The sequence below is a fragment of the Portunus trituberculatus genome, chromosome 36, assembly GCF_017591435.1.
Source record: "Portunus trituberculatus isolate SZX2019 chromosome 36, ASM1759143v1, whole genome shotgun sequence".
Lineage (NCBI taxonomy): Eukaryota > Metazoa > Arthropoda > Malacostraca > Decapoda > Portunidae > Portunus > Portunus trituberculatus.
Genome location: NC_059290.1, coordinates 3371725 through 3399064, shown reverse-complemented (window position 1 = coordinate 3399064; position 27340 = coordinate 3371725). Strand labels below are relative to the sequence as shown.

The window sequence follows — 27340 nt, the reverse complement described above, 5'->3', positions numbered from 1 at the left end:
AAGCACTGAGAGACATCAAACCGTATTCTCAATTAACCACTTCTATGCTTCATATTCGCTACATTCAAAACACTTTACTTACTTTTATAGATTTTTAGCCCCTTCAGTACCATGCCGCGTTCTCATATTCATTCTGCTTATTATTTGCCGATTTTATACACCTTCAGAAACTTATGTGGGGGATTGAAATAGTAAAAACTCTGGCCATTAATCTTCTGACCTCCATAGATCTTTCCTAATACAAATAAAATCGTCTAACCATACCCAAAAATCATGGTAAAAATGTGTCTCAGTACTGAAGGGGCTAAGGGACTGTTTATGGTTCTAGAGAAAGAATAGCAAGACTTTTTTACATTATTAACAGGAAAAAGACTCTTAAGAAACTGGCTCATCTCAATCACCTAATAGTTACGGAGAGACAGCGAAGTGTTTTCAGAATGGGGTTTGATTAGCGAGTGTGCGGGTATCGAAGGGAGGTCTAGACACCCCGAAGACTGGCCACACTTCTCCCCAGCAGCTGCTCCACGTTCGCTGCGTTACTGAAGCTGTTGACTGACTGAGGTCCATCCGATGTCAGGATCTTGAGGGAGGAAGAAAATTGAGAGGAGTGTGAGAATTTTTTTTTTTTTTTTATGTAAGAAGGAACACCGGCCAAGGAAAAAAAAAATAAGCTGAAAAAAAAAAAAGACCCATTGAGGTGCCGGTCCCTCAACTTACTTCAGAAACGCTTTGCTCTCTCACGACTATTTCTAAAGGTTGTAGTTGAAGATACTCATGTTTTTAAGGGTATTTTTATGGTTCTGGTGATGAATTAGCAAGATTTCTAGTTGGTCATAAGGAGAAACTGTCTTGAAAACCTTGCTAGTCATCTCTGCGGCCTTGGAAAACTGTCGTGATGAGAGACTAAGAGGCTTCTGAATACGGTTGTTAAAAATACACTCGGAAGGGATCTCTGAGAATGGTATAGGAGTCTTTTTAATGAATGAATCTAGAAGGAGAGTGACACTGCGCTGAAGGGAAACAGATAGTTTAAGAGAGTCGTGCGAGACAGAGAGATCTTATAGCCTTACACAATGACGCCATAGAAAAGTGACATTGATGACTCAGAAAACCAAAGATAATGTGTCCTTGAAGAGAGTACCTGTTGTAAATACGTGTCTGAGATGTAAAGTATATATAAGTATTGATCGACTGAAGTATATAAAGCACATATCTACCTACGTGAAAAGTGTAGATGAAAATGAGTAAGTAATCTCTTTAGTAACTCCAGGTAAGGGAAGAATTCAGAACACAATGACAAGAGATATTGAGACTAGGAGAAAATTGATAGAACAGTAAAATATCATAATCTATACCAGAGAATTACACATGAAGGACAACGCATTTACGACTCACTGGGTCACACACACACACACACACACACACACACACACACACACACACACACACACACACACACACACACACTCTAAAAGAAATAAAAAGAAATAAATAAAACCAAAAGAAGAGACGGGGCAAAACAATACAGATTCTACGATAGAGAACACATGAATGAAAAACAGCACATAAAAATCCCATTAGGTCACTGCAGGCCACTCACACTGGGCCACACTTCACTCACCTTCTCCTTGTTGCTGTCCAGGAGCTGCTGTAGAACCGGGGACAGTGTTGGGAACTTGGGATTCTCCACAGGTTCTGAAGTAGCTTTGGTTGACTGCTCTGGGCCATCTACTGGTGACTTGAAGACCTCAGTGTGGGTAACCTTCGTGTCCTGAGCTCTCTTGCGGGGCCTGCCAATAGCCAAATCCTCGTAGTAGTGGCGGAGGGAGCGGCCAGAGGAGGAGGTGCTGTGAGAGGGGCGCTTGCAATCATCCAGGCTGGGACCGATGCAGGCTGCGTATGCCATGGCGTGGGCAATGTAGTGCTGTTCGTGTGTGCGGTGGAAGAGGTGTGACATCGGGCCTATGGATGGGAGGAAATGTTAGAAGCTCGCAAAGGAAGTGAAGGGTGGAGAAATTGGTGGAGCAGTTTTCAAGGGAGGAGAGATTGTATGTTTCTAAAGTGTGTAAAGTTGTAGCAGTCTTTTGAGGGAGAGGGAATGTTAGAAGCTCATAAAGGAGTGAATTGATGGAAGAGTTTTTAAGGGGAAAAGATCATTAGAAAGGGAGTGAAGAGGTGAAGCAGTTTTGATGGCAAGAGAATGTACGTTTCCAAATGGATGAAGTGGTGAAGTTTTTTGGGAGAGAGAGAGAGAGAGAGAGAGAGAGAGAGAGAGAGTGTGTGTGTGTGTTAGAAGCTCGCAAGGGGGTGAGGTGGAGAAACAGTTAAGTGGGAAGGAAAGTTAAAACCTCGTAAGTGAGTGAAATGGTGCAGGAATTTTTAAGTGGGAGCGAAAATCAAAAGCTCGCAAAGGAAGTAAATTGATGGAAGAGTTTTTTTTTTTTTTTTTATGGAGGAAAGAATGTTAGAAGCTCGTAAGGGAGTGAATTGGTGGAGCAGTTTTTGAGGAAGAGAGAATGTTAGAAGCTCGGAAAGGGAGTGAAGTAATGGAGCAGTTTTAAATGGGAAGAGAATGTATGTTTCGAAATGGGTGAAGTTGTGGAATCGGTTTTTAAGAAGGAAAGAATATTAAAAGCTTGGAAAAGGATGAAATAGTGAAGCAGTTTTTAAGCTGGAGTGAAGTTGAAACCTCGTAAGGAAGTGAAATAGTGGAGCAGTATTTGAGGAAGAGAGATTGTTAGAAGCCCAGAAAGTGGTGGAGTGATGTAAGTGTTTCTTTGTGGGGAAGGGAATGTTAGAATCTGGGAAAGTGGTGAAGTGGAAAAGCAGTTTTTGAAGGAGAGAGAAAGTTAGAAGCTAGGAAAGTAAAGTGGAGAAGCAGTTTTTGAAGGAGAGAGAGAGAAAAATAGAAGCTAGCAATATGGTGAAGTGGAGAAGAGTTTTTGAAGGAGAGAGAAAGAAGCTTGGAAAGGAATGAATTAGTGGAGCAGTAATCTAGCTTGAAACATGTACGTGGATGACCTGAGTGTTGCTTCGTGTTAGTCTCAGATTAAAATATTGTCGCTAGTCTGGCTGAGAGTGGTGCGTGACAGTAACATAAGTGGATAATTGATTATTTAGGTTTTAAAATAGAGACTACTCACACTAACCTCCCCTTAACCTGTACAATATTTCACTTCCCTTATGAATAACTGAGTACTTCTTAACGAAATGATGGAGGAGAGGAGAAGGAAAGAAGTTCACAAGCGGTTACAATGGAAAGACAGCCTGCAGAGGAGAGGGGAAGAATACCAGAAGCTCAGCAAAGGAATTACAAAGACAAAAGAACGTGCTGAGAAAGAGAAAAGTGCTAATAAGGGTTCACCAAAAGAAATTAGAAAAACGTAAATGAATACAAGAAACCTAGAAAAAAACGGAAGAAATTCAGGAATGGCTCGAGTAATGGCAATGCAAAACCAGCAGAAAGAAACTTTGAAAACGAAATAAAGCAAAACAAAAGAAGAAAAACAAAATATAATAGAACAAAAAAACAGAGCATAAGGAGAAAAAGAGAACAGAACAGGAGAAAGGACAGAAGAGGATAGAACAGGACAGAAGAGGATAGAAGATGACAGAAGAGGATAGAAGAGAACGGAACAGGAGAAAGGACAGAAGAAGATAGAAGAGGACAAAAGAGGTCAAAAGAGTACAATAGAGAACAAAGCAAGGCAGAACAGAAAAGAGGAAAAAGAACAAATTAGAGAAAATAAATAAAAAGAACAAAGGAAAGGAGAGACAAGATGTTTGATATAAGATAACTCAATGCCAATTCAAACCCAGCAGAAAAGAACACAACAACAAAACAGAACAAACGAGAACGGGGAAAGAAAAAAATAGAGAACGGCTGCAGAAGAAGAAGAAAAAAGAGAAGCTAACAGAACAAAATAAAAGATATGACGCCAGGTAATGAATGAAAGGTGTACCAAGTGGCCGTCAGAGGGTTCGGGAATGTCTGAAATAAAAATAATGAAGCAAATTATGGTTAAAAAGAATACAGTTTACAATTTCTTCAGAGTTTAAAGATTAGTGGTGGCCGCAGAACAAGTAAAGCTGTATGAGGGTGACTAATAATGAATGAAAGGTGTACTAGAGGGTTAGGGAATATCTGAAATAAAAATAATGAAGCATATTATGGTTAAAAAGAATACAGTTTACAATTTCTTCAGAGTTTAAAGATTAGTGGTGGCTGCAGAACAATTAGACATCTGAGAGTGATGAATGAAAGGTGTGCCAGGTGGCTGTCAGAGGATTAGGAAATATCTCAAGTAACACTGATAAGACAAATTATGCTTAAAAGAATACACCTTGCAATTTCCTCCCAGTTTAAAGATTGGTTGTGTCTGCAGAACAATTAGACATCTCAGAGTGACTAGTAGTGAATGAAAGGTGTACCGGGTGGCAGTCAGAGGGTTAGGAAGTGTTTCAAGTTAAATTAATGAGACAAATTATGCTTAAAAGAATACACCTTGCAATTTCTTCCCGGTTTAAAGATTGGACGCGGCTGCAGAACAAGTAAGAATGTCTCACGGTGATAGGTAATTAAGGAAAGGTATACCAGGTGGCCGTCAGAAGATTAGGGAATGCCTGAAATAAAACTAATAAGACAAATTACACTTAAAAGAGAATCCATTTCACAATTTCCCAGTTTAAAGATTAGTCGTGGCTGTAGAACAAGTAGTTATCTCAGAGTAATTAATGATAAATGAAAGGTGTACCAGGTAGCATTCAGAGAGTTAGGAAATGTCTCAAGTTACATTAATGAAAAAAAATATTAGGTTATAAAGACTACATTTTACAATTTCCCAGTTTAAAGATTAGTCGTGGCTGTAGAACACGTAGATATCTCAGAGTGATTAATAATAAATGAAAATTGTACCAGGTGGCATTCAGAGAGTTAGGAAACGTTTCAGGTAACACTAATGAGAGCTCAGCGGTTACCTATGGCCCATAAACCCACGTCCTCTCCTCCGTGGGTCTCCTTGATGGGCGGCATAGGTACAGCGGCCTGGTATCGGTAATCCACGTCCGTTGTGTCCACTGTTGATGGGTCATGACGCACCACCTGCAGGTAAACGACGCTCCTTTAAATACTGTGGCACTCTACCTGGATGAATTAGCACGTGATAGATTGGAATAGATTACCTTGTGAATTATTGTGATTACCTGTTAACGTGTGTACTTTACCTTGTTGGTTAGAGGGAATATATGTTACCTGTACGATATAGCTTGGTAATTAGGATGAATATTTGGTACCTGCATTATCTAGGTGTTGGTTGAGTGTTATTACCTGTTACCTGTATAATCTCGCTTGTGAATTATGAAGTGAATACCTGTTTCCTTGATAATTTAGCTTGTGAATAATCGTGAATACCTTCTACCTGTTTAATTTAGCTTGTGAATTAGTGTAAATACCTGTTACCTTGATAATCTGGCTTGTGAATTAATGTGAATACCTGTTACTTGGATACTTTTTTTTTTTATACCATGTGGGCTTTTCACGGGAATTTATGGGCTAAAGGGGATACTTTTTAGGGTACCTCCTATCTTAAAGCCCACCCGCTAGGAAACCCTTACCCCGAGTGAGGAAGCCCAACCTACACTCGGACCGTGGACAGGATTCGAACCCGTGCGCTTGGAGACCTCTAGAATCGCAAAGCACGCATGGTTCCACTGTACCACGAATTAGTATGAACATCTATTACGAGGATAAAGCTTGTTTTTTTTCATGTAAGAGAGAAGGACTGGTCAAGATCAACAAAAAAGATAAGAAAAAGGCACACTCGGTCGCCAGCCCCCTTGCAGAGCTGGGATAAATGTCTTGAAACCTCCCTCGTGAATGAAGTCAAGTTATAAGGTGGAAATACAGACACAGGCAGGGAGTTCCAGAGTTGACCAGAGACGACCAGGGGACAAATACCCTACACATACGTCATTCTGTTTCTCTATTGCCTGTTAATCGTAGGTAATACACGCACCTTCAGTCACTATGTCGCTCTACCTGTACAAATGAGCGTGTGGATTAGAGTGAACACCTGCGACCTGTGTGTCTTTGTCCTGTCACCTGTTTGTTGCTAGTTACCTGGCGTGCATTCGTGACTACACAGTGTAAGGGTGTCACTGTCTTGCTGCGGTGGAGTGAAAGAAAATGAAGGTGAATGAGGGAGGGCAGGTAAGATTATGAGGAATGGTGATGGAGGTGGTGGTGGTGTTGGTGATGGTAAAGAAAATGAAGGTGACTGAAGGAAGGCAGGTAACGTTATGAGGAATGGTGATGGAGGTGGTGGTGGTGATGATGATGATGATAATGATGATGGTGGTGATGATGATGATGATGATGGTGGTGATGATGATGATGATGATGATGATGATGATGGTGATAATGATGATGATGATGATGATGGTGATGATGATGTTGACAGTATGAATGAAGCCTTTGATAGCTAATGAACAATAACGGAAGGAAACAAACCGAAATGAAAGAAGAATAGGTAAGGATTTAGAACCTGATGATGATGATGATGGTAGTGGTGGAGATGACAGTGTGTAAACAGTGTGGCATCTCTTCCTTACACCTAACACAAACTATCTTCCTAAAAAAAAGGATACAAACTAAATGAATGAGTAAATAAAGCAACAAATAAAGGAAAACAGACAAATTAACCCATTGAGCACCATGACGCGTTTCCATATTCATTCTGCTTACTATTTGGTGATTTTGCACAGCTTCAGAAACTTACGTGGGTGATTAAGATATTGAAGACTCCGGCCATTAATCTTCTGACCTCCATAGACCCTTGCTAATGTAAATAAAATTGTCTAGTTATGCTCCCAAACACAAGGTAAAAATATGTCCCAGTAGTGAAGGGGTTAATTATGCACATGTTTAAACTCCCAGTATCGACGAGTTTAATAGAAAAGGATACAAAACTGAGTGATTAAACAAAGCGATAAACAAATGAAAACAGATAAACAAATGCACAATTATGTCTAACCCTTTCAATTAATCCCTTTATTTTTCAGTAGCATCCCTTTAAGTATAGAATAGATAAAGGAGGGGGGGCGGTGTCCTAGGGTATACTTTAGGGTTATATTTTGTGATAAAGTATTTAGAGTTTATTGGTCTTCCGGTATGTCATAATTTACCTGTGTTACCTGTCCCTAGTAATTATGAGGTGAAAGGTAAGAATGTTCACCTGTAGACGTACCGGTGAAGTTAACTGTACCTGTTCCCCTCCTACTCAGGTGAAAACATCCGGTTTACCTTTACAATCTGACACACACACACACACACACACACACACACACACACACACACACATGGCATTTGATAATTTTTTCTCTATCTAGTTACCTATTAAGGACACATAAGCGCACCTGAGCATGCTACCTGTTTTATTAGTGTGATCGGCTCCTGTCTGTTGTTATTAAAAAAATACTTGCTAAATTAAATGCTAAAGATAATATGGAGGCAGATGCAGACAAGTATTTGATTATTTGAGTGGTTGTTTATGTAGTGTGTGTGTGTGTGTGTGTGTGTGTGTGTGTGTGTGTGTGTGTGTGTGTGTGTGTGTGTGTGTGTGTGTGTGTGTGTGTGTGTGATTTTCTCTCGGTGAACGTAACTTTTCCCTCGTCACGCAGAAGATAGATTGTTAGATAGACGGTCACTGAAATAGAGGAGTTGATCTAAATACACAGAAGCAAATTAAGAATACAGATAGAATACATGAAAAAAAAAGAACTGTAGGTAAAGAAAATAGAGGAAATAGATGACGAATTCACAGAAAAAGCATAAAATAGAAAAAAACAGGAGTAACAAGAATAGAAAGTGAAGAGGTAATAGACACAGAAAAAAAAAAAAAACAATGAAAAAGGATGAAAAATAGGAGTAGAAATAAAAAAAATAGATGAGAAAACAAACACACTGAAACGACGAAAAGAAAACGACATACATGGAATAAAACAGAAATAGAAAAAAAAAAGAAAAGTAAGAAAGAGGGTGAAATAAGAAAGACAAAGATAATGTGAAAAAGATTAGTGTTGGAGGGCAGAGAGAGACAAAACACAAAAAAGAAAACTAAGAAATAAAGAAAGAAAAAGACGTAAATGGAATAAAAACAGGGAGAGCAAAATGAGAAAGAAAGAAAGAGAGAGTGAAATACCAAAAGCTAAAGAGAGAGATGACAAAAAATTGATGTTGATGTAGAAAGAAACAAAACAAAAACAAAACAAGGAAACAGAGAAAGAAAAAGACGTAGTGAATAAAACAGGGATAGAAAAAAGAGAAGAAAAGAAAAAAAAAGAGGAAGAAGTAGACAAAGACAAGGTGACAAAAATCAGTGTTGGAGGACAGAGAGACAAAATGAAACAAAAAGACGTAGTAAATAAAACAGGGATGGAAGACAGAGAGACAAGATAAGGTGACAAAGATCAGTAATGGAAGACAGAGAGACAAAATACAAAAGAAAAGACGTATTAAATAAAACAGGGATAGAGAAAAAAAGAGAAAGAAATAAAAAGAAGTGAAGCAACAAAGGCTAAGATAATGTGACAAAGAGAGGTAGAAAACAAAACAGCATCGTGGTTCAGCCTCAGCGCTAACTAAGGACGCTTTTTGTCACTATTTTGTCCCGACGCGCGGAGGAGGAGGAGGTCTGGTTATTTCCCTTTTCCTTCTCTCTCTCTCTCTCTCTCTCTCTCTCTCTCTCTCTCTCTCTCTCTCTCTCTCTTGCCTTGAATCCCTCTCCTTGATATTTCCGTCTTTATTTTTCACTCCTTCCTTATTTTTCTCTTTATATAGATTTTCTTTCCATTTACCATTGCTAAGTTACTATCCTCTCTCTCTCTCTCTCTCTCTCTCTCTCTCTCTCTCTCTCTCTCTCTCTCTCTCTCTCATTTTAGAGGACAACAGGAGAGAGGTAAGAAGAGTGGGTAGAGTAAGGTCCATTGAAATATCACCCCCATAAAGAAAAAAGGCGCCAAAAGGATTATCTAACGCTGGAGAAGAACAACGACGTGGACAGTTCACCGTGACACTTCTAAAGGAAAACTTACTGTGTCATTTAAGCTTTTCTAGTGCCGTGTGTGTCTTTCATTACTCTCTCCGCAGCTTCAAGACAGTTTACATGGAGGCAGAAGATACAGAAGCGCTATTAAGACGTTATGATTTGTCTTTTCATTCACACTACAAAGATTATTAAGGAAATTTAGAATGCAAGTGTCTATTGTTGATAAAAAATATATATAGAGAGCTTACCGTGTTGTTAATCACCGAGTAGTTGTATCCCGGACCATTGGTGAACATCAGTGTGGTGTAGGGCAAGTTATCCACCATTCCCTTCTCGTTAACCAACCCTGGAACACAAACATTCAGTCAGCCATGCGAGACTCTAAAAATATTAAAGTTATCCATAAAAAAATGCAAACGTTTTCTATGTTTATTATTTTAGGGTATATTTACCTAGAATATCGTTGCCTCGTGTAGGGTAGCCATTTATTGTCATCACGTGGGAATGGTCAGCTGTCACCACTATCAGCGTCTCCTCTAAGTCCACTTCCTGCAGGGGAAATGAAAAATTGTAAAGACTAAAAGAGTAAATGTACAGACTAACGATAAAATTGCTTAGACTCAAGAAAATAAATAGATAAATAAATGTACAGAGAAAAAAAGCGTAAAAATGTGTATAGTAAGAGAAGGATTGAAGAAAAGACGTAAAGAATAATAGATATTTAGAAGTGAAAAGTTATTCCTCAGTTTAATCCCTTCAGTACTAGGACACATTTTTACCTTGAGATTTGTGTACGATTAGACCATTTCATTTACATTAGGAACGGTCTTTGGAGGTCACAAGATAAATGGCCACAGTCTTCACTATTTCAATCCCCTCACATGAGTTTCTGAAGCTGTACAAAATCACCAGATAGTAAGCTGAATGAAAACCGAAATGTGGCATGGTACTGAAAAGGTTAAAGAGATGAAGAGATGTAGTAACAAAAGAAAAAAAATTAGGTTGTGAAAAGAGTAAAAATGGAACAATAAAACTAAAAGAAGAGAGGTAGCAGATACAGGAGGTGGAGGAGCAAAGAAAACACAAGAAAAGAAGATTCGATTCGCTTGGAGTAAACAAAGCGTAAGACAACAACTATTTAGAACATGTCCATCAACACCCCATGCAGCACCGCACCTCTATCATTCAAAAGGCTCCTGTTTAAATGACACGAGTTTTTAAGAGTATTTCAATGGTTCTAATGACAAATGAACAAAAATAACGCACCTCTATCATTCAAAAAGGCTCCTGTTTAAGTGACGCAAGTTTTTAAGAGTATTTTAATGGTTCTAATGACAAATGAACAAGAATACCGCACCTCTATCATTCAAAAAGGCTCCTGTTTAAGTGACGCAAGTTTTTAAGAGTATTTCAATGGTTCTAATGACAAATGAACAAGGATACCGCACCTCTATCATTCAAAAAGGCTCCTGTTTAAATGACACAAGTTTTTAAGAGTATTTTAATGGTTCTAATGACAAATGAACAAGGATACCGCACCTCTATCATTTCAAAAAGCTCCTGTTTAAGTGACGCAAGTTTTTAAGGGTATTTTAATGGTTCTAATGACAAATGAACAAGGATACTACACAATTCACAGGACAAACCCTCAGATACCGGCCTTGTCGTCTCTGTGGCCTTGGAAAATAGTCCTAGTGAGAGAATAAAGCGTTTCTGAATATGGGACGTGGATGTGCATATGAAGATTATCAGTAGAAACAGACAGATATGCATTATAGAGTGACAGAAACTTGTAGACTGGATATATTTTGTGCAACTGAGAGAGAGAGAGAGAGAGAGAGAGAGAGAGAGAGAGAGAGAGAGAGAGAGAGAGAGAGAGAGAAAGAGGGAGAGACCGTCCTTATCTCTACATCACACGTGTTCAGCTACTAAATATAACCAGGACCACTTAAGGGCTTACTGAACGCTAGATCACTTTTATTGTTTTTCTTTTCTTTTTTTTCTAGTTGTTCATTGCCTTGCGTGACGAGAATTGTGATGAGGGAGAGACTCAAAGGTTAGTGTTGTGTGGGATTAATATGTGCCTGGTCTAGTTATTGTTAGTCTAGTTATTATTATTATTATTATTATTATTATTATTATTAGTGTTGTTGTTGTTGTTGTTGAGTGAGAATAATAGGATGCTGTGCTGTGTTGCGTTGTGTGTGTGTGTAGTAGTAGTAGTAGTAGTAGTAGATGTAGTAATAGTAGTAGTAGTAAAAACAGTAATAGCAGTCGTAGTTAAAGTAGTAATAGTAGTAGTGTAGTAGTAGTAGTAAAAGCAGCAGCAGTAATAGTAGTAGTAGTTTATTTATACGACAAATGGGAAAAAAAGAAAAGAAAAAAGAAAAGAAAAAAGAAAAGGGGAAAAGGGAAGACAAAATCGAATATAGAGAATTATAACCAATGGCACGTAAGAACTGAAATTGAACGGAAGGAAAATAAGATCTAATCAAGTGAGCTTACGCATGTACTGAACAATGTGTGTGTGTGTGTGTGTGTGTGTGTGTGTGTGTGTGTGTGTGTGTGTGTGTGTGTGTGTGTGTGTGTGTGTGTGTGTGTGTGTGTGTGTGTGTGTGTGTGTGTGCGTCCTTGCTCCAACCTTTAAGGATTACCGTGAGGCTACAAGTAGGGCACATTTTTTCCCTTCCAACCCTCATTACCTTCACACTCTGGGGTCCTAAAGGTGACATTTGGGGAGACGATGGCTGGACTAAAGCGCGAGGGATGAAAAAAAAGCAAAAAAACAAAAATAACACTAAATATTTGTCCCGTTACTCACACACACACACACACACACACACACACACACACACACACACACACACACACACACACACACACACACACACAGACACACACTGAAAAAAAAAAATATGTCAACGTATCATGTTTATATAACGTTGTGTGGTATTTAAGACATGTTTACGGTCAGTGGTATAGATGTGGAGCAAAAGGCGACACTGGCATGCCTTTTTCTGGCCCCGCTGATACAAAAAGTCTATTAAGCTCAGTATGTCACCTTTCCAAATAACTGTGTGGTCAACCGTTCCTTATTTCTTCTTTCCATTTCCTTTATTATTATTGCTGTTATTCTCATTTTGCTCCTTTTTATTGTTATTAGTGTTGTTACTCTTATTTTCATTCATGTTGTTGTTGTTGTTGTTGTTAGTGTTACTGTTATCATTATAGTTTGAAGGTGTTTCTCAGTACATATTTCTCCTTCTCTCCTCTCTCTCTCTCTCTCTCTCTCTCTCTCTCTCTCTCTCTCTCTCTCTCTCTCTCTCTCTCCTACAGTGAAACAAACCAAGGGCGACTGACATTTAAAGTATCATGAATTTGTGATGTAAACGCCTTTTGTGAGCGATAAGCAGTATGCATATTGGTATTATTCTTTCAACCTTCATTATCATTCAACCTCATTGCTTCCTCCTCCTCCTCTTCCTCCTCCTCCTCCTACGCCTCTTGTTCTTCCTTCTCCAACATTCCTCTAACTGTTTGCCTGCTTCCTTCTCCTCCTACTGATAAGCTAATGCCTTTTAAACTGTCAAATTGCTTCTTCCTCCTTCTTCTACTCCTCCTCCTTCTCCTCCTCCTCCTCCTCTTCCTTCTCCTCCTATCTCAATATCTCAATACCTCTCCAGTTTTAGAACTCTTCTTTCTTCTCCTATTCCTCTTGTTGTTTTTTTACCTCTTCACTAGTAAACTGCCTCTCCCTCCTCTTACTCCTCTTCTTTAGCTAACCCTACCGTCTCTTCTTCTTCCTCTTGTCTTCTTTCACCTCCTCGCTATTTAACTCTCCCTCTTCCTTCTTCTCCTCCTCTTCCTCTTGTCTTCTATTCACCTCTTCAATCCCTGCTTCTCCCTCCTCCTCCTCCTCCTCCTCCTCCTCCTCCTCCTCCTCCTCCTCCCACTCCTACATTACTCCTTGCTTTTGCCCGGGCAGTGACGCAGCATTCACTAAACCGGGCGGCCTTTGGGACAGTGACGAGGGGAACCGTGCGTGTGAAAGGCGGAAAGTAAGGCACTGTATCACCACCACCACCACCACCACCACCACTACCACCACCACCACCACTGCCACATCTTACGAAATGCCACACACTCAGGAAGAAAAAAAATTGTATCACTATATTGCCCCGGATTATGAAACGATGCATTGAGTTTCAGCCTTGGTTCACTCACAGACATAGACATGCACACACACGCACGCACACACGCACACACACACGCACACGCACACGCACACTTAGTAATGCAGGGAGGGGAAAAAATATGTATCATTGCGCAATTTGGGATGTTTTTTGCTGCGTTTCGTGTCATGTGTTAAGGGGGAGAGTGTGTCTTGTTGTTGTTGTTGTTGTTGTTGTTGTTGTTGGTGGTGGTGGTGGTGGTGGTGGTGGTCTTAGTATCTTTTGTTTTGCTTTTTCGAAGGTGATTGAATTTCTCTCTCTCTCTCTCTCTCTCTCTCTCTCTCTCTCTCTCTCTCTCTCTCTCTCTCTCTCTCTCTCTCTCTCTCTCTCTCTCTCTCTCTCTTCTTCTTCTTCTTCTTCTCTCTTCTTCTTCTTATCTTCCTCTTTTTCTTCTTCCTCGTTATCAGCTTTTTGCTTCCTCTTGTTCTTATTCCCACTCTTGTCCTTGTTCTTGTTGTTGTTCATCTTCTCTTCCTTCTCCTCTTCCCTCTCCTCTTCCCTCTTTTTCTTCCTTCTCTTCACCTTTTCTTTTCGTTTCCCTCTTCTCTTACCTTCTTATTATTCTTATTCTTATTCTGCTTGTTGTTGTTGTTGTTGTTCTTGTTGTTATTGTTGTTATTGTTGTTGTTGTTGGTGGTGGTGGTGGTGGTGGTGGTGGTGGTGGTGTCGTTTGCCTTCGTCTTTTTATTTAAATTATTTTTTTCTTATTTCTATCTTTATTATTATTCATTTTCTTTCAATTTCTTTATTTTTTCTTCTTTGTCTTCGTCTCGATTTTTGCCTTTTATTCAATTTTGCCTTCATACTCTTCCGTCTCGTCCTAAATTCTCCTCTTCCCTTACCTCTCTCTCTCTCTCTCTCTCTCTCTCTCTCTCTCTCTCTCTCTCTCTCTCTCTCTCTCTCTCTTATCTCACACCTCTTTTTCACCATATCATCTTCACCATTTAACATTATTCCTCCATTCTTAGCTAACCTGATTAACCTTTGCTTCTTTGCTGCTCCCTCTATCCTCAGTGCCTCCCTCTTTGTCCAGCCTTCAGATCCACCTCCCCTCATACCTTGCTCTCTCTGGCTAACTCACGTGTCTTTTAAGGGATCTGGTATCTCAATGGGTTTTTCTTTTTCCATATTTTGTTGCCCTTGTCCAGTTGTTCCTCCTGCATTAAAAAAAACTCTAAACTCTAGTATTTATAAAGGCCATAGAAATTATTAGCCTGGTTTTCAATATTCTTTTTTTTCTTTTGGTTATGTGTAAATTTGGTCAACATGTCACCTGAGCCGTAGAAACACTCTTAGGCTACAACTTCATTGGTTCTGTTCGTATTCTCAAACACTTCACCTCCAAAATTTCAAAAGGCTTTCTCTAAATGTACACGAGTTTTTAAGCTGTTTTTACGGTTCTAGAGGCAGATTGACAGGATTTCTGCCTTATTAACTGTAGAAACACTCTTGAAAACCCCGCTATTCATCTCTGTGGCCTTGGAAAACAGTCGTGGTGAGAGAGCAGGGCATTTTTAAATACGTACCAAAGTTTCACACAGGTATTTTTTTGTCTAATATTTACAATCTACCAGCGCATAGCCGCTTCCCCATTACGTCACAGTGAAGGCTTACACGTAACACTCCTTCCTGGTTAAAAAGAACGGCTGTGAGTGGTCTAGATCCATCCCATGACAGGTAAAAACAAGTGACGGGCCAAAATTCCAAATGCCACGGGATGAAATATACAAGCTTGGCCTTCAAGTTCTCGTTTTCTCTACAAATGCCGAGAGGAAAAAAAAAAAAAAAAGAGGTAATAGTTCGTTTTCTGTAGATAATGACGGGTAAACTTAACAAAAAAGCCACATTGGACATTTACTAGTTTGACAAAAAATCAATAATAGTAGATAAGCAAAATGAAGAGAGTATTGAAAGGGTACAATTTCTCGTTCCCTGTAGAGAAATGGATAGGAAATTGATTAAAAAAAAGTGTAGTGGCTTGTTATTTTTTAGGTATTTGTGGGTTAGCCCCTTCAGTACTGGGACGCATTTCCACCATGAGTTTTGAGAATTGATAGACGATTTTATTAACATTAGGAAGGATCTATGGAGGTCAGAAGATTAATGGCCAGAGTCTTCACTATTTTAATCACCACATAAGTTTCTGGCGCTGTATAAAACCACTAAATTGTAAGCAAAGTTAATATAGAAACGTGTCCTGGTACCAGATGGATTAAAACAGTGAAATAAAGGTAACTATATGTTCCCTTTGAAGATATTGGAGGAAATACTTGAAAGGAAATAAAGAAAAGAGCTTATTTCCTGCAGAAGTGTTGGAAGGTAGTCAATTTGATAAGAGGTGAAGGAAAACAATAATTATTAAAGGTTTGCAGTATTGACAATGGAAAGTAAACCTGCTAAATAAAATAGGAGTATGTTGTGACCCGTTTGTTGAAAGAAAAGTAAAGTAAATGGTAAATAAACTGATAAGAAAAAAAAAAGTAATGGTTCTTTCTATATAATTAATTTTGAAGGATAGATTTAATAAGAGGAAATGTAGTGTTATAACTCATTTTCTTCAGAACTAACGAAGGGTAAACTCAGTGATTAGGAAACAAAAAACGGCGAAAGAAAAAATATGAAATAAAATAATAATTACTCGTTTTCTGTAAAGCATTTAAGGGGATACTTCACAAAATTTCACAAATTTGAGTAAACTTGAGTAAACTTGAGTATGCTTGAGAAAACTTGACCAAACTTCACCAAACCTTACTAAACTTAACCAAACTTGACCAAACACGACCAAACATAAGCAAACTTGAGCAAACGTTAGTAAAATTGAGCAAACTTCACCAAGACTTCACCAAACATAACCAAACATAATCAGACATAAGCAAACTTACCAAACTCCAGCAAAATTCACCAAAACTTCACAAAAATAACCAAACATAACCAAAACTTCACCAAACTTAACCATACTCTACCAAACTTCACCAAACTTCACCAAAACTTCACCAAACTTGATCAAATTCTTGCAAATTTCACCAAACATCACCAAAACTTCACCAAACATAACCAAAACTTCACCAAACTCTACCAAACTCTAGCAAACTTCACCAAAACTTCACCAAACTTGATCAAATTCTTGCAAATTTCACCAAACATCACCAAAACTTCACGAAACAACCAAACATAACCAAAACTTCACCAAACATTACCAAACTCTAGCAAACTTTACCAAAACTTAACCAAAATTTCACCAAAGCTTCACCAAACTTCCCCAAACTTCAAATTTCACCAAAACTTCACCAAACTTCACCAAAACTTCACCAAAAACTTCACCAAACTTCACCAAAACTTCACCAGACTTGAGTAATGTCTCCCCTGGGTTGGGCCTTACCTTGAGTGCTGCTGTCACGGCTGCGTCCATGGCCACCACCTCCTCGAAGGCACGGTGAGCGAGGTTGTCGTGAAGGGCGTGGTCAATCCTGCCGCCCTCCACCTGGGGAAGGAAGGCACCTCGTCAGGGAGGGAGGGGTGGAGGAAAAAGGATGAATGGAGGAATGGATTTAGGAGTGGAGAGAGAGAGAGAGAGAGAGAGAGAGAGAGAGAGAGAGAGAGAGGGCGTTTCCGAAGACTGGCAACCTTTCAAACCATGTTATCTTACTTTTTTCTTTTTTCATTTTCTGTCTCACTCCCCTCTATTTTTCTCTCGCTCTCATTTCTCTCTCTCTCTCTCTCTCTCTCTCTCTCTCTCTCTCTCTCTCTCTCTCTCTCTCTCTCTCTCTCTCTCTCTATCTATCTATCTATCTATCTATCTATCTATCTATCTATCTATCTATCCATCTATTTATCTATCTATATATCTACCTGTCTATATATCTATCTATCTATTTATCTACCTATCTATTTATTTATCTATCTTATATCAATCTATTTATCTATCTATCTATCTATCTACTTGTCTATCTATCAGTCTATTTTGGTGAATGGATACATATGTGTGTGTGCGTGTGCGTCTGCCTGTGTGTGTGTATGTGTGTATTAAAAGTTCCTCCATGTAAGGTACTTCTTTTACAGCCAGAACGAGGAAACAATACCACAACACACAACACGCAACACACAACATACCCAGCAGTCTGACCTATATTTGTCATGGCTTACTGAACACGTACCTCGAAAAATAATAATACTGAATAAGAGCAAAGGTACGAACTGAAAACCGGTCCTTTCCCCCCGTCGCAGCACCATAAGGGAAGCAAACTATTATGTCATTTTCTTACCTCGACCAGATACAGGAAGCAGACTATCGCACGGGGGAAGAGAAGGAAATGAGTGAAGGTATTTAGAAGTTGGCAGTGATAGGGTGATAAAGGATGCATAGTTGGCTTGTACAGTGATGTCATAGGAGGGATAGACATTGAAAGGTGAAAAGTCGTCAAATAAAAAGGATGAAATATGAATGAATGAATGTTTTAGGAGTTGAAAGACAATGATAGGGTGATAAAAAGATGGATAGTTGGTTAGTACAGTAATATAGGAGGGATAGATATTGAAAGAAGGTGAAAAATAGAGACATACATGAATGAAAGAAAATGATAGAGTGATTTATTAAGAGTTGTCACGTACAGTAGATATTATAGAAGGGATAGACATCAAAGGAAGGTGAAAATAGATAAATAAATAAATGAAAAGATGAATGAATTAAAGTTTTTAGAGGTAGAAAGACAGATAGAGTGATTAATTAAGAGTTAGCATATACAGAAGATACTATATGCGGGTAGACATTAAAGGAAGATGAAAAATAGATACGAAAAAGAATGAAAAGATGAATGAATGAAAGTTTTAGAAGTTGAAAGACGATGATAGAATTATTAAAGATCCATAGTTGTCTTGTACATTAGATATTATACGAGGAGAGACACTAAATGAAGACGAAAAATAGAAACAAAAAATGAATTAAATATGAATGAATGAAGGTTTTAGAAGTAGAAAGACAATGATCGATTAATGAAAGAAGAGTTGACATATACAATAGATATAAAAGGAGGGGATAGACACTAAAGGAAGAAGAAAAATGAAGACATATATAAAGGAAAGATGAACGAATGAAAGTAGAAAGTAGAAAGACAGTGATAGATTGATAGAAGAAGAGTTGACATATACAGTACATAAAAAAAGGAGAGGATAGACAAAATGAAGACATACGTGGAGGAAAGATGAAAGAATGAAGGTTTTAGAAGGTAATGAAGTGACGGAAGATGAAGAATTGTTATAGATGGGGGGAAGGAGAGATTGATAAAAGGAAGGGAATGGTGGAAAGTGACGAAAATTAGTGAAAAGTGATAGAAGAGAGAGTTAGAATATGGAAAAAGAAAGAAAGAAAGAAGGAAAAGAAAGAAAATGATGTAATAAAGTTGCTACATAGAACACACACACACACACACACACACACACACACACACACACACACACAACGTAGATCTCTTTACCTTCCGTGATTGTGTTAAAGTTATGTATGAAAAGAAAAATAAGAACAAAAACAAGAATAAGAACAAGAGCAAGACCAAAAACAAGGACAAGAACAATGACGGAAAATAAACAATAAAAAGAGAAAAAAACAAAGAAAAGAAAAGAAATACAGAAAAGAACGTGAATGAGAATGACGAAGACAACAACAACAACAACAACAACAACAACAACAACAACAACAACATTAATAACAAAAATAATCAACAACAACAACAACATGAATACCAACTAACCACACACACACACACACACACACACACACACACACACACACACGTAATGAAAGAGCAACAACTAGCGCAGACAAACAAACACACAAAGGGGAAGGAAGTGCTAGACAAGGCCACAGTACGCCCCCGCCCAACCAGTCTGACGCCCTGACGTTAAAATGTTAGAGGCTCATTTCATTTATTTTTGTTTTTCTCATCTTTATTTAATCTTTCTTTTCATTTGTGTCTTATTTCTTATTTCTTTAATTTCTTCTCTTTATTTATCTATCTTTTTTTACCCGTGTTTTTATTTTTTTTTTTTTATTCTCTCTTCTATTTTTCTTATCGTTACGTATCTTTCTTTTTCGTCTCTTTTCAATTTCTTATCGTTCATTATCTTTCTTTTTTCATTTGCTTTATTTGTGTTTTCTTATCTGTTTTTATCTTTTTTTTTTCTTTCTTATCTTTGCTGTTCTTTTTTTTCTTCTCGTCTTTTTTTCTTATCTATCTCCTTTTTCTTTTCTTATCTCTCCTTATCTATCTTTTTATTTCAGTCTTTTCTTTTTAATCTTCCTTTTCTCATCTCTCTTTATCTTTTTATTTGAGTCTTCTTATCTTTTACCAATCTCTTTCTTTTCTTATCATTCTTTTTTTCTTTTCAAGTAATTCATTTTCACTTTCATCGTCCTTTTTTTTCTCTTTTTTTAAGTCTTTTTCTTTTTTTTCTCCTTTTTCCTTCACTGCTCCGTCAATTGTGATCTAGAAGGATATTGTCGTGTATCAATTTTCGTTCTTCTCTGATCTTTTTCTTAAGTTATTCTATTCATTTCATTCATTTACCTATATTTCATTCATTCACTTTATTTTTTTTTCATTTCTGTGCCATTTCTGATTTAAATAGACGCTTCTTGATTCACTTTCGTAATTCTCTTTTGGTCTTTTATTTCACTTATTTTTGGTAAGGCTAAGAGAGAGAGAGAGAGAGAGAGAGTTGGCACCTTTGAAATCAACACCTTTAGAACCTTCCGGGACCAGTGTACTGTCCACTCTCTTGCAAGGAAAACCGAGACGTCACATTTTTCACTACACTGAGATTTCTGATTTAAAAGGACGCTTCCAGACTCATCTTCATCCTTCTCTTTCTCTCTTTATCTCATTCATTTACTTATCTTTATTATTCTGCCATTTCTGATTTAAAAGGACCTTTCCAGACTTACTTTCATTTTTCTCTTTTCCTCTTAAACTCTTTCATTCATTTATTATTTTTTTCACTTTTCTTCTATTTCTGATTTAAAACAACATTTTCAGACTCATTTTCGTCCTTCTCTTTCTCTTTGTATTTCATCATTTACTTGTTTTTTTTCACTACTCTGCTATTTCTGATTTAAAGGACGCTTGTAGACACACTTTCATCCTTTTCTTTTCCTCTTTTAAGTACATTTTTTTATCATTTTTGTTTCACTGTCCTTTCATTATTTATTTAGGGCAGTGTCGTGGATTCCCTTTCATCATCGTCTTTCTCTCGTTTATAGAAAATGGATCATCTCGTCTTTAACTTGAATATCTTCCCATCACTCGCCAGAAACATCAGTAAATCAGTAAATACAACGTAACAAGTCAATTAATTTCAGGATCCTTTTTTTTTTCCTTCCTTCCCATAAACCTTTCATCTTTTACCTTCACTTAATCTTGTTCTCAGTTGTCAGAAAGATGAATTATTGAATGAATTAGAAAAAAAAACACAAATAAGTTAATAAATAAGAGATTCAGCGGACTATTCTCTTTTTCTCTCTCTTCCTTTCAGCATTTCATCTTCTCTTAACCTTTTTCTTATCATAGAATAAATGAATGAAAGAATAGATGAAGCACAAACGAGAGAGTAAATCAAAGGACTCGATGAAGGAATCAGAGGAAGGAATGAATAAATGAATAGATAAAAGACCAGATTTTTTACAATAACTGAAGCATACGCAGGATAAATAAACGAATGAATACATAAATTAACCAGAAAGAGACAAATAAACTAGACTCGATTCTATGCAATACCTGAATCAGACAAAGAATAAATGAATGAATGAGTAAATTTTGCAAAAACAGAAGAATGAAATTAAAAAGACTCTATTTTCAACATTAACTGAATCAGACGAAGGATAAATGAATGAATGAGTAAATCTAGCAAAAAACAGAAGAATGAAATCAAAAGACAAGATAAGTGAGTCAGAGCAAGGAATAAATAGGTGAATGAATTAGTAAACTTAACGGAAAGAGAAGAATAAAATCAGAAGACTAGATATACGATACCTGAATGAGACGATGAAAAAAAAAATGAATGAATGAGTAAATTTAGCTCAAAAAGAAGAATAAAATTAAAAGACTCTATTATTTTTTTTTTATACCATGTGGGCTTTTCACGGGAATTTCTGGGTAAAGGGGATACTTTTTGTGGTACCTCCTATCTCAAAGCCCACCCGCTAGGAAACCGTTGCCCCGAGTGAGGAAGCCCAACCTACACTCGGACCGTGGACAGGATTCGAACCCGTGCCTTTGGAGACCCCTCGGACCCCAAAGCACATTTTCAACATGAACTGAATCAGAGGAAGGATAAATAAATAAATAAATGAGTAAACTAACCAGAAAAAAAGAATCAAACTAGAAGACTCGATTCTATACACCTAAATCAGAGAAAAGGAAAAAAAAATAAATGAATGAAATTAGAACCCATTTAAAGAAACTTAATACTATACAAGAGTGAGACAAATCCTGATCTTGTACCTTTACCTTTTGTTTTCATGTTGCCATAATGCCAGCTTTTTGTGCCTTACATTACTGCGCCCTCGCCTCTACTGTGCACCGTAACAGGAGAGGAAAAAAAAGGTGTAAATTACCTCCTCTTAATCCCTTCAGCACAAGGACGCATTTTTACCTTGAGTTTTGGGTGTGATTAGACGGTTTTATTGACATTAGGAAAGGTCTATGGAGGTCAGAAGATTAATGGCCAGAGTCTTCACTATTTTAATCCCCACATAAGTTTCTGAGACTGTATAAAATCACCAAATAGTAAGTAGAGTGAATATGGAAACACGTCATGGTACCGAAGGGGTTAATGGTACCTTGAGACACAGCCTTCGTGGAGCTATCATTTTCTCTTTTCTTTCATGTTCTAAGATTTTAATGGCGTCTGCAGATTGATGGGGATGAGGGAGAGAGAGAGAGAGAGAGAGAGAGAGAGAGAGAGAGAGAGAGAGAGAGAGAGAGAGAGAGAGAGAGGGAGAGGCAAGGAGAGCGAAAGAGAGAGAGTTATGGGTAAAATTTGAGGTGAGAGGGAAGAATTGAAGAAAATACAGTCAGCCTTAGTGGAGGTAGTATTTCCTCTCATGTTGTAAGATTTTAATGGTATCTAGACATAGATGGAGAGAGGGAGAGGGAAAAGGAGGGAGAGGGAAGGAGACGAAGAGAATGATGGCTAAGAAATGGAGAGAGAGAGAGAGAGAGGAGAGAAAAATTAAAGAAAAACAACAGTAAGCCTTCGTCGGGTAATATTTTTTCTCATTTTGTAAGAATTTAATGGTGTGTAGACATAGAAGAAGGAGAGAAGGAGAGGGAAGGAGGGAGAGGGAGGGAGAAAGAGGAAAAGGGAGTGATGGCTGATGTATGAAGGGAAATGGGAAGGGGTGGGATGGGACGAGATGGTTGGGTAAGTTAGTATACATTTATTTTGAACGTGGGTATAATTTAATGGTGTTCAAATGGTGTTCAGGATTATTGTATTGTGACTATGATATTTTTGTTTCTTTTCTATATTCTTGTTTTTGCTTTATTCTTTTCCTTTATCTGATTTTCTTGTGTTTCTTGTTCCTATTTTTGTTATTGTTCTGCTCTTTTAGTCTTTGTTGTTGTTGTTGTTGTTGGAGAGGGAAGGAGGGAGAGGGAGGGAGAAAGAGGGAGAGAGAGGGAGAGAGAGAGAGAGGGAGATAAGAATTGCAGAAAATACCGTAAGAGGAAAAAAAAATAGGAGTAAGAGAGAAATGGAGGCGGAAAACATGAGGAGAAAAGACAGGAAGGAAAAAAAAAAGAAAGAGAAAAGGAAAGAAAATTATACTAAATGAAATAAAAGAAAAAATATGAAAAAAAAACAAAACAAATAATGAAATCTAATAGAAACAAGACTCAGTTTGTTTTAGGAATTAATTCTGAAGGTGACAATTAAATCAAATGGTAGCAAATCCTAGCAATTGGAGTAGTTAGGAACGTTTTTTGTATATCGTTCACCAAACTCGTACTCAGAAGGAACGCTCGCCACATACCGACCGTCCCTTCACTAATAACCTCACTCATTCATATTGCAGTGATGGAAATAATGGAAATAATGGCGCATATACACGGTCCCTTTACTAATACCTCACTCATTCATATTGCAGTGTAGGGAATAATGGAAATAATGGCGCAGTGTACGGTCCCTTTATTAATATACTCATTCATATTGTATTGTAATGGAAATAATTGCATATACCGGATTTATATTGTGGAGTAGAAAATGATTACCGGATTTATATTATAGTAAAGAAAATTAATACCGGATTTATATTATTATATAGAAAATTGAATACCGGATTTATATTGTAGTGTAGAAAATGAAGATACCGGATTTATATCATAGTAAAGAAAATGAATACCGGATTTATATTGTAGTGTAGAAAATGAATACCGGATGCATATTGTAGTGTAGAAAAATTGAATACCGGATTTAAATAGTAGTGTAGAAATTTAATACTGGATTTATATTGTAGTGTAGAAAATGAATATACCGGATATATATTATAGAGTAGAAAATAAATACCGGGTTTATATTGTAGAGTAAAAATAAATACCGGATATATATTGTAGAGTAGAAAATTGATACCGGATTTATATAGAAGTGCAGAAAATGAATACCGGATCCATATCGTAGCATAGAAATTAAGTACCAGATCTATATTGTAGCATAGAAAACGAGCATCGGCCACATAAACACACAGTCCCTTTACCAATACTTCACCACGATTTATAGCAAAGTAGTGTACAAAAACTCACTTCACCTTACAAACTAATGAGAGCTTAACCTTCTGGCCACTGAGACACCCAACACCTTTACTGCGATGAAGCAAATAATAAATGGACAGGTAAAACAAATAGAGAAATAAATAGATAAGTAGATAAATAGATAAGAAAATGTAGAGTGTAGGTGTGAATAAACAAATTAAAAAGTAGATATAAATAGATGAAAAATTAGAGTGTAGCTGTAAATAGATAAATAAGTAAATAAATGAGTAGATAAATGAATAAAAATGAAACGTGTAGCTGTGAATAATTAAATAAGTCAATAAATATGTAAATAAATAAATAAAAAGGTAAATTGTAGCTGTAAATAACTAATAACAACAACAACAGTAACGATAACAAATAAATGACATAGCGAATAAGTAAACAAACACGTACAAAAAACACACACTCAAAACATAGGAGCACATTTTACCCATTGTTTGCTCCACACTTCCCCTCCTGACACGTGAACACTAAACAAGTCAAATTACAAACAAACCACGAATAATCACAAACAAATCCCGAATGACCAGCTTTTTTTTTTTTTTTCATCTTTTTTATCTATTTTCGTGCCCTTGTCCTCCTTCCATGACGCGTGACGAGCCAAGAAAACAAGAACACAAACACAAAAGAAAGCAAAACAAAGGCAATGGATCAACAAGGTAAGAAATTCATTAAAACACCTTGAGAGAGAGAGAGAGAGAGAGAGAGAGAGAGAGAGAGAGAGAGAGAGAGAGAGAGAGAGAGAGAGAGAGAGAGAGACAGACAGACAGACAGACAGACAGACAGACAGACAAATACACACACACACACACACACACACACACACACACACACACACACACACAAAATGAAAGTAAAACCACAGAAATATCCTACCCAATACTCACTCACTCACACACACACTCACTCACTCACTCACTCACTCACTCACTCACTCGTACACTCACCAGAAGGAAAAAGCCATCTTCACTTTTCTTGAGGAAGCGCAGCGCCTTTACGGTCATGTCCTTGAGGGAGGGCGTGCCAATAGACCCAGGGCGGCGGTCAACCTCGAAGGGCAAGTGTGACTCCGCGAAGAGGCCTGAGGAGAAACAGAGAGAGAGAGGGAGTGGTAATAAGGTCCATAAACTGAAACACTTCCTTGCCGCACCTTCACTATTCTGACACGCCTCTAGTTGGAGTGACACGGGTTTTTAAGAGCGTTTCTGTAATTCTAGTGACATGTTAACAAGTTTTCTGCGTTATCAACAGGACAAATGCTCTTTAGAACTCGGTTAATCGTCTCTGTGGTCTTTCAAAATGGTCGCGGTGAAAGAGGGAACTGTTTCTGAGTATGGTGCAATGGTGGTGGTGGTGGTGGGTGGTGGTGGTGGTGGTGTTGGATGGGTGGCAGGTAAGGGGGGAGGAGAAAGGAATGAAGGAGGCAATAAAGGAAGGATGTAAGGAAGGAAGAAAAGATGACGGTTTATTTACTGAAGAAGGAAAGAAGGAAGGAAGGCAGGAACGAAAGATAATGGTATTTAAAGAGGAGAAAAGGAAGGAGGTAAGGAAGAAGGAAAAATCATGGTTTACTGACGAAGGAAAGAAGGAAGGAAGGAAGGAATGAAAGATAATGGTATTTATAGAGGAAGGAAGGAAGAAGGTAACAAAAAAAGGAGGAAGGAAGGAAGGAAGGAGGTAAGGAAGAAGGAAACACGAGAATTTACTGACGAAGGAAAGAATGAAGGAAGAAGGGAACGAAACTTAATAGTATTTGTAAAGAAAAGAAGGAAAAAAAGGAGGAGAAGAAGGAAGAATACTCATAAAAGAAGAGAAGGAAGAAAAGAAGTCAGATCAAATATATCAAGTGGTAGTGATAATAAAGGAAAAGAAAGAAAGAAATAAAGAAGGAAGGAGAGAAAGAAGGAGAGAAGGAAGGAAGAAGAAAAATGAGTCATAGTGATCGTGATGCTTACTAATGAGAGAGAGAGAGAGAGAGAGAGAGAGAGAGAGAGAGAGAGAGAGAGAGAGGTGGTGGTGGTGGTGGCTGTGATGTGTATGAATGGTATAAGGAGGGAGGGAGGAAGGGAGGAGAGGAGAGGAGGAAGGAAGAGAGAGAAGGGAGAAAATGGGTCGTGCTGGTCATGGTGATGTTTACTGATGAGAGAGAGAGAGAGAGAGAGAGAGAGAGAGAGAGAGAGAGAGAGAAAGATAGAGAATGAGAGACGGGGAGGGAGGGAGGGAAGGAGGGAAGGACGAGGGGAGGAAAGGCCAAACTGTAAGAGGAAGAGGAAGAGACTATGGAATGGCGAATTAAATCAGTTCAGAGAGAGAGAGAGAGAGAGAGAGAGAGAGAGAGAGAGAGAGAGAGAGAGAGAGAGAACAAAAGTATGAGAAAAGAAGGTTGAAAAGTAAAGAAGTTTAAGACAATAATAAATACCACACATGTATCAGGGGAAAAGGAAACAGAAAGAGAGGTGGTGACTTTGCCTCAATATTACCACAGCTGCAGTGACGCCGCTTCAGTCAACGCTACACGGGGAACACTTGCAAAGACTCATAAGGAAAAGGTGCGAAAAAAAATAACAAAAACAACTTAACCCCAACAGAAAGAGACTTATAGATAGACAGATAGATAGATAGATAGCTAAATAGATGGATAGATGGACAGAGAGAGAGAGAGAGAGAGAGAGAGAGAGAGAGAGAGAGAGAGAGAGAGACTTGAGACTTCGCCCCTCACTGTTATGTATTTCTTAAACCTTTTCTTCAATAGGTTAAAGACCACGACATTATCCCACCTGACCGCACACTGCCTGCACTATATTCTGATCCACCCTGGCGCCGCACCCTCACTACGTCCATAGCGTCTGTGTAGTTGACCCCTTTAGTGACATGCCGCGTTTTCACATTCACTCTGCTTACTATTTGGTGATTTGATACAGCTTCAGAAACTTATGTGGGGGATTAAAATGGTGAAGACTGTGGCCATTAATCTTCTGAGCTCCATAGACCCTTCTTTATGTCAATAGAGGGTCTAATCATACACAAATCTCAAGGTAGAAATGTGTCCCAGTATTGAAGGAGTTGAAAATTGCACAGATTTTTAACTCCTTCAGTACCGATACGTACAATCCTCTGAAACTCCACAAAACGGTACACCAAGGATTTTGAACCCCTAAAACGGTACAAGCATTCTTAAAGTCCACGGTACGGCAGAGGAAGCATTTTCAAGCTCTAAAACGGTACAAGAAAAACAATGAATGGTAGAGAGAGAGAGAGAGAG

General features: G+C 38.0%; 1 protein-coding gene across 1 annotated transcript in view; it reads right to left on the bottom strand.

Annotated features, from left to right (window-relative positions):
- Positions 1 to 248: 248 nt before the first annotated feature.
- LOC123513696 (alkaline phosphatase-like) overlaps positions 249 to 27340 on the bottom strand; it is a 66572-nt gene continuing 39480 nt past the window's right edge. The window contains exons 7-13 of the mRNA XM_045271068.1: positions 25026 to 25159; positions 16656 to 16757; positions 9497 to 9593; positions 9293 to 9390; positions 4978 to 5101; positions 1622 to 1962; positions 249 to 580 (exon numbers count right to left, since the gene is read on the bottom strand). Coding sequence (XP_045127003.1) covers positions 479 to 580; positions 1622 to 1962; positions 4978 to 5101; positions 9293 to 9390; positions 9497 to 9593; positions 16656 to 16757; positions 25026 to 25159 — 998 coding nt within the window. The 3' untranslated portion in view covers positions 249 to 478. The remainder of the gene's footprint in view (positions 581 to 1621; positions 1963 to 4977; positions 5102 to 9292; positions 9391 to 9496; positions 9594 to 16655; positions 16758 to 25025; positions 25160 to 27340) is intronic.